The 8157-nt window shown below is 34.6% G+C and overlaps 2 protein-coding genes across 3 annotated transcripts in view; one reads left to right on the forward strand and one right to left on the reverse strand.

Annotated features, from left to right (window-relative positions):
- LOC109539367 overlaps window positions 1–5487 on the forward strand; it is a 16960-nt gene extending 11473 nt beyond the window's left edge. The window contains exons 7-10 of the mRNA XM_048669781.1: window positions 1666–1820; window positions 2694–2836; window positions 3472–3630; window positions 3928–5487. Of these exons, the coding sequence (XP_048525738.1) occupies window positions 1666–1820; window positions 2694–2836; window positions 3472–3630; window positions 3928–4106 (636 nt within the window). The 3' untranslated portion in view covers window positions 4107–5487. The remainder of the gene's footprint in view (window positions 1–1665; window positions 1821–2693; window positions 2837–3471; window positions 3631–3927) is intronic.
- A 173-nt stretch (window positions 5488–5660) lies between these two features.
- LOC109539365 (CCR4-NOT transcription complex subunit 3) overlaps window positions 5661–8157 on the reverse strand; it is a 7819-nt gene continuing 5322 nt past the window's right edge. For both annotated transcript variants that reach the window (XM_019907063.2, XM_019907062.2), the window contains exons 8-11: window positions 7130–7446; window positions 6454–6768; window positions 6009–6218; window positions 5661–5772 (exon numbers count right to left, since the gene is read on the reverse strand). In XM_019907063.2, coding sequence (XP_019762622.1) covers window positions 5674–5772; window positions 6009–6218; window positions 6454–6768; window positions 7130–7446 — 941 coding nt within the window. In that variant the 3' untranslated portion in view covers window positions 5661–5673. The remainder of the gene's footprint in view (window positions 5773–6008; window positions 6219–6453; window positions 6769–7129; window positions 7447–8157) is intronic.

Raw genomic sequence — 8157 nt, forward strand, 5'->3', positions numbered from 1 at the left:
TGTCATTTTTTCTATTTTCTCGGTCTGTGGTGTGCGGCGTTTCTCTATCAGGGTTTCAGAATTCTCACATTCATCGCCCACACTTAGCATGCATAAATCGGTTTGTCTAATCGAACTCCTCCGATTATTCCATCCATTAAAAAATTCAGGAAAAAAATATAAAAGCAAGTATTTTGCGGTTTAGAGGATGCAAGCGATTGGGTATTCAGATATTTTTGGGGGTGACAAATTTGATTATCAACCCTGTTTATTTCCACAAATATTCACATTTGTTTGGGTTCTCCAGGTCAGTGAGTTACCGAATCATCTACAAATGTATAAACCCACTTCGGAAACACTCGTAATTGTTAATGTAAATAGTTTTATTAAATGTTATACAATTCTTTGTTCTCTTCCTGCTGCGCACTAAAAAAGTACCCCGGAAGATAATGCCTGCTGTTACATAATTATAGAAAATCAGATAGGAACACATACGGATCATAAACCACTAATAACTTGAGAAATATTGACATTTATTGTCGACTTCTCCACATGCAGCACTTAAACAGTTTGATGGATGTATATTGCCGAGAACAGTTAATTGAATAGACCATCCGATAAATTTCGTTTAATCAAACTGTACGGGCATTAATATTAATGTAGCATTTTCTACACTTTCAAATCACTGGGTTATAAAGATTGGCGATGAACCAGAGCTTGAGGTGAACTCCGGTCAATTGCCCGCTCTACCAGAGTCTGCATACTAAAAACAATGCAAATGGCTCTAATTAGCGCAATTTCATGCGAATAATACTGTTAACAATAGAAGCGTGCATACTAATGTCTCACTACAATACAACGAAGAGAAGTCTTTTATATACAGGGTGGCTCCGAACGTTTGGACACTCACTGTGCTAGATAGAGCATTTGCACAATTCCCTAAAGACGCCACTGAAATTGTATTTTTATGGCTTCTTGAAGACCTTTCATGATTGAAAGCCTTTTTGCCATTTTGAAACCGAGTGTTTCGTAATTATAAGCACTTGTTTTAACAAGTTCATTTTAAGGAGCGCTCTAATTTTTCGGTTCGATTTGAGCAAAATCAAGGGTGTTTTGTTGGAAGAATGGATGTCGAAATCAATAATCTTCGTCTATGGTTTTAGGAACCGTAAATCAATATACTTAATCAATTTATCCGGTGAATCAGTTATCAAGTATCAACAGCCCAACTGACTTTTATTTAAAAAAACATACAAGTATAAGAATTTTTGCGAAAATCGCCAGTAACTTCTGTGTTTTTATTTTTAGTAGTTTGCCGAATTTGTTCGGACAACGATCGACCACAACTCGTTTTATTTGCATTATTTGCTCTTGATAAACCAGCCATCCTAAATCTGCCGCATCAGTTTCTTCTAGGCAAAACGCACACTTTCAAGACTCATTAAGAAAAACAATCAGTTCAAATGCAAACCACATTTGTGTGCAACAGCAAGGTTTTTGCTGTTCTACATGCGAATGAGACTCATGCGCCTAATACATAAACACCTTTATTGTCTTTTAGTTTGTCTGTTGAATTTTAACATGAACTTGTTCCGAATGTTTGAAGAAAGCGGCGCCTTTTAATGACCAAATTGAAGGAGAAAATTGTAACAATTATTGTTTGCGATTGGTTTTTTTTGTTTTTAGGTTACGGAGCTGAAATCCCCGGAATACCAGGCGTCTACGTTAGCGTCTCAGTTCCAGAAAGCCGTGGAACATCTGGCCAATTGCAAGCAAAAGAAATGCTCCGTGTGTGCATATGCTAAGTCGTCATACAAGAGGATATCGCCCAATAATAATAAGTGCGTCAATTAATGTTTGTTTTTATAGTTTTCCGTTGTTTCCAGGCTTAATCCCACATTAATCTGACTRATATTTATTAAACGATAACTAAAGTTGCTGGARTCACGTGTGGTCATGCTGAAGTTACAGAAAATTTATAWTTTGYAGATTRTAAATCAAATAATTGTATGCCATATTTAGTAAATTCAGTGCAACTATTCAAAGCCATTTGCGTATAGTAAAGTTCTGAATCACYCTGTATTTAAGTAGGTGCTTTACCTACGGAACGCAAAAAATGATAAAACACACAAATGCCCCTTTTGATGTTTCAATAGGCGTCAGGCCATGGAATAAAAACAATTTTTCATATAATAAATACCTACGTAAATTCAATCAATAGCAAAATGTTTTTCAGTGAGAAAAGWTATGGYAGAAATCGYCTACACAGTTCATTTKAATACAGTTATTACAAWTTAGYACAAATTCRTATATKTAMTCAMTTTAAMTYWCTTCAGTACATTTTAACACAATGTGTTTTCATAGCAATGCTTTTTTGCGGTTTAGCGTGTTTACTACTGTTTTATATTGTAAACTGTACTGTAAAGATTGATCACTTAATTTGTTTACTACTTGACTCCATAATGAGCCGGACATACTTTGAAGGTTTTGTATTTTATATTCCTATACTCATTATTGAACTGCCTATACATACAAAAACTGGCAAAATTGACTTTCTAAAATGTTAAATAATTAATATATCGACAACAGTCAGAGCCGACAAAACCTTTTTAATAATTGGTTTGCGTTCCAAAAACATAAATTTGTTTCAAAATCCCATGTTTATTCAAAGGCAGTTTCAACAAAATTTTTAATAAAAAAAAAATGTTTTTCAGTCGTAAGTTGTTTGGCTGTCTACAAACGCCTTTCTTGGAAATGCGTAATATGATCAAACCGCCGAGGTCTCCAATACATTGCGGCGAAGGCGCGAGTCTTTCCGAATGGTTTTGTCCTATAGAAGATTCTCCATCGGCTTCTGGTAAGTACATTTTTSCAGTTTTTCATGTTGCAAAATGGTGCGCTTGATGGTCAAGGGAAAAATCCCATAATACTAAACGTCCATCATTCATCCATYGTTCATACAGTAGAAAGGACAGTTTTCTTGCGCAACTTTTTAACTTTATTTTAAGTAATTATTTTTGTGMGTATGCAAATTGTATGAAACTAACACAAGTTTGTAGCGCATTCCTTATTTTTAAATACCTATTAATAATAAACTCATTTTGCTGTTTGRGTTTKCCAGGAAATCACCCTCTTAGTGCGGCAAATTTGTTACGGCAAGCAGAAAAAAACAAGTTTATTTACCTGTAATASASTGTGTWTAMTTTTGAATMMTGTGAATAMAYTKTGYACRTKTKTTRAAATAATGAAATTAGTTCAGTTATTCAGAATTAATACTTTTYCGTGTCCTTTTTTGTTTTTTTAATTGTRCGGAATCTGTAGGTCTGACAAAMATTTTMCAARMGGCCMAAAAGTTTCAAAAGACAATAAGATACASGMAATTTTGCCTAAATCGTGTTATATTCGGTTAAGCGTAWATTTAATATTGTCCTAATAGGAGCACCATATTGTCTGTAAATCTGTAAACCACTGTAAATCTGYAATTGTTTTTAGGGTATGTGCAAAGTGAATGTTCCTCACTTAGCGTTCCCTTTGCTGAATTGTCCATTTCCTACATGGACGATGTTTCTGACACTTCTTCAAGTTACTTGCGAGATAAAGAAGATGATCAATTGGACGGCTACAGTCAAGAAAATAGAAACAGTTTTCGAGGTACGAATTTAATTTTACCCATATAAAGATTGAAAAAAGCATTTTAGACAATTCCAGGCATTTTGGAATATTAAATTCATTTAACTAATATAATGTTTAAGTTTGCAGAATGCATTATCAGGATAACATTGTGAAAGTCAGTTTTCAAGTTACCCTTAAACTCACATTAATTAAAGTAATGAACTTTTTTGCAGCAGTTATTTCCGAAACTAGCAACATTTGTAGCACCATTTTAAGTTGTAACACAATTTTTTTACTTATGAGCATACGGCTGGAATTTAATTTGATTACTTGTAGGTTTTGGAAGTGATTCTGGCTTTTCATCGGATATTTGCGGAGACTATAAGAGCAACGCAACGACGCCAAAAGAGAAATTCAGCCCCAATTCCACTTTGGACGAAAACGATTGTGCCAAACTGACGCGTACCAAGTGGACTGCATCGTTCCGTAAGATCATTCGTAAAATCAAAAAGTAAATTACATTTTCAACCTTCAATATAATACTTATCTGAACGGCACGAAAATAATAAATACTTTCGTATGTTTTTTGTAGTGTTATACACTTTGTAAGTGGATTCGAAAGCTTAAATCATCATCATGAAACTCTAATGCACTATTTTTCACAGGCACATTTGGAAATATTATTTACTTTCATTTAATAGTTTAATACTTGCATTATCAAGCCACAAGCCCAAAAATGATTGTCTATTTTTATTAAAGGACTAGTTCTGTAATAAACGCTCTTAGGAAACTATATAGGTGACCAAATGAACGTAGCCATAAATATTAACACACATCATTCGGTAATGATGTTTTTACGACTATGATAAGAAGCTAATATGAACGTTTTCAGATCAACTAATAATTCTCAATTAGTCTAGTAGGAATTAGAACCATTTGCTTCTCATGTAGATGTAGTAGAAATTTTAGGGAACATTTTATGACGGAAGTGTCCTTTAGGTTCTAATAGTCAATTCATACCAAAATTTAGAACTTTGTTGACTGTTTAGACATTTTATTCTAGAAAGTTCTTGCCCGTAGGATTGATACCATATCGTGTAAGTGTTGTTAGATGTTTACGTATTCAGAACCCGTATTATTCTGAAGTTTTTCTGTTAACAGAAGCGAAAAAACACGATGCATAAACAAGTATAGTATAGATTGAAATATCTCGTTAGGTACTTATTTAATTTATTTTGCAGTATTTATTCGTTCGAATTGCTCCGTCTACAAGCAATTGCTTTCATGTATTGTTATAGTATTTAGAGGTTTTTTCGTACTTAATCGCGATCGCTATTGTTAAGCACCCAACATAACTCGTATGATATTCTACTTATTTCTATCACCTAAGTGCATTTTTAATATTTATTACATTCATTGGCAAAACCTCATAAGTCAATCTTGTGATTTGGTTGCGCACTACGATTGTCTATAATTGTTTTAAAAAAATGAGGCACAATGCTCGAGAAAATTCTTCACTAAAATGTTTGGGTCTCGTTGTTAATAAGTACTCTGATATGTCCAGAGCTTTTTGAAAAGTAGCATACAAATCGATTACTTCGTACATTCCATATTACGTCCGTTATATTCGTTAAGAGGTACTCATTGGTAGTTATACAGTTAGGGAAATAATTGATGGGTGAGTAAAGGAGAAAATCGCTAATAACCGCTCCCCAAAGAATAGGCATTACAATAACATAATTCGAGAACGGAATTGTTTAAAGAACAATAATATGTTAAAAGAATATTTGATCGAATAAATTGCGAGTGTTCGCAAAGAGTGCCTCCAATGGTGTCCTTCAATTAACTGCAATTGTTAACATTTTTGCAACCTTAATTAAATGTTTTGTCCGATTTTTTAGTGGTTTCATTTTGAAAAAAACCAATATAAGTCCTTAACATATCGCCACTGAAACTAGTGGGAGTGCATGTCTATTGCAGCTTGTAATGTGTGAGAAGGCAATAGTTTGGTCTGTTTCAAAGTGGAGATTTTTTCCATTTGCTGGTTTATATGAAATAATACAACATGGTTAGCAATAAATTTTAATTAAGGTCTCTATCTTCTAGATACTTATATTCAAATGTAAATCCTTCTTTTTTTCTCTGTCCCCATTTTTCGTAATCAAAGTAAATGTAGGTGCCCTGAAAATGCAACAATAGTCTAGACTAGTCAGCCAACGTTTAGCGGCAGTGCTAACGACAACTTTTTAGAAAGTGAGTAAAAAGAAAGGATAGTTTATTTATCGAAGATATTGCATTGCTTGGTCGTAAATGGTGCATGTTTAGTAATGTATTTTGGTTTACTGTCTTTCTTCCATAAATGAACTAAATGAATTTCGCAGGACTCCTTTCCATGAAAAGATGTCATCTGATCCTACCTGTTCATACTCCTCGTTAATAATTTTTGGCTCCTCATGTCGTTGAAACCACATCATGTACTTCGTGTGGAACCTCCAACTTTGTTTCTTCAACGCCTTAGCTGCCAAGTATTGAGCTTTAGTTCCCTCCATATAGTAAAAGACGAAAAATAGCGTTTCCGTTCCCAGTCGTTGGTAGAACTCCAAAGTGTCCGAATTAAATAATGGCGCCTGTAATTTAAAATGTACTCAACCGGTTTAGTAATTAGTTACATTTCGTAGTAAGTTATTTTTTTTTTCATTGTCATTTCATATTCTTCATTTTTGTCTTCACTATGTGATTGATATCACTGTAGCCACTACCTAGCTTGACTTCGACTGACCTCACAAGTGTTAGTTGAGATCACATAGAGTTAATTTTGATATGAATCCAACAGCGTATTACGTAAATTACCTGCCTGCTTACCTGTATATAGTATGGGGGTGTATTATAAGGATTCCTCGGCAGATAATGTCGAACCCTCTCCGTATCGGACGGATGTGGCATGTGATAAAAGGCAGACTCCATCAGCTGGAACTGAGTCTGATGTTCTTTTTGTAGAGGAACAGCGCCAAGAGGAGCCACACCAAGCAGGGGAGGTATGTGAGCCTCCGTTTTAACATGACTATGGTTCCTTGGGGGGTCTAAAATTACTTGAGGTTGTGGCGGTTGTGCTTCTAAGCCCGCTCTGTCTATCACCTGTTGTGCCATCGTTTTCAACGTTGACATACCATCTGAGATCTAAAATATCATAAACATCCTCTATACAGGATTGCTGTTATGTATGGAAACGGTCAATTACAAATGCCTAACCGTTTTGAAGATATCGAGTTGTTAAAATTGTGCTGCAATTCGAAATGTGTCATACGAGTTTTGTTTAGAATGCAGAAAAGGGAAGAACCTTTCAATTTTTGTTTTAATCATTTGGATCTCGCTCTCTTAGTTTAGGAACTAGAAGCGTCCCTGCATATCATACCATATAAACTGGATTAATATTCAATTTGCAAACTTCTTTGCCGTTGAAACTACAGGGCGGTGACAATATAATTATTTGAAAAAACATGATAAAAACTTATAAAGTACAATTGAAATATCCACTAACCTTTTCATTATTATCAGTTCCGTTCGCAATAACTGGCGGAGGTTCAGGATTGGTGATGGCGATGGGTGCTGGCGGCGCTGGCGGTTCAATAGTAGGTACAACATTTTGAACTTCCACCGGCGCCTTTGGTGGGACCACGTTCAGATTAGTAACAACCTGTTGTGGAACATTGATGGGCGGAACATCCACATTGTTCAACGACTTGTTAATGTTGTTTGCGGCAACGGCAGCGAAATTGCTAACAGTCGTCAAATTAGACATCACAGGCGAAGGCTCTCGAGCGGCCGGAGCTGTTTTATTGGGCGTGCTGGTCATTGCTGTTGAGATTATTATAATTACAAAAAAAAACGCAGCTGAAAATCGATTTCCCTTAACATTTCCGTATATTTTTTGTCTTCCTCTTTTAGGTGAAAGATCCAAAACGTGAAATTTAGAATCACCTAAAGAAGTTTTTTAGAACATTTTATAAGGTTTTTTTTCAGAATCTCATCCTTTATACAGGGTTATTCACGCTATACGGCTCGGAAGTTTGCGGCTAAACCGTTTGATTTTTAAAAAGTATTATTTTATGAATTGTCCGATTGTAATGTACAGGGTGTCCCAAGAGCTCTAAAGGTATCAAAGTTGCGTTTTTTAAATGGAATGTCCTGTATATTATTGCATTTTTGGATTCGCTGGACAAAATAAGTGTCTCGTTGAATAAGGTTTATAATACCTAAATCTTAAGGTTTTTAAATAATACGAATTTAGTCAAAATCTAATCTAATTTCCACGTGTCAAATACTTAAGTATTTAAGTTATGTAAGCGTAATTTATAGTGAAGTGTAACAAGATATAATATTTTATATCCCAATGATAATAAACTTACCATGTTATACAGAGTGTCCACAAATTTAAACTAATCAAACAATAACTTTAAGTGGCTGTAAGTTGATTAATTTAAATACAACCCGTATTTTTTAATCTACCAGGAAATGCAATTTTTAATTACCTATCGAATGGTATTAGGATGTTAATAGCTAAGTTTT

This window comes from Dendroctonus ponderosae, unplaced genomic scaffold (genome assembly GCF_020466585.1).
Source record: "Dendroctonus ponderosae isolate FM_Combo_2020 unplaced genomic scaffold, Dpon_F_20191213v2 Dpon_F_20191213_9, whole genome shotgun sequence".
Classification (NCBI taxonomy): Eukaryota; Metazoa; Arthropoda; class Insecta; order Coleoptera; family Curculionidae; genus Dendroctonus; species Dendroctonus ponderosae.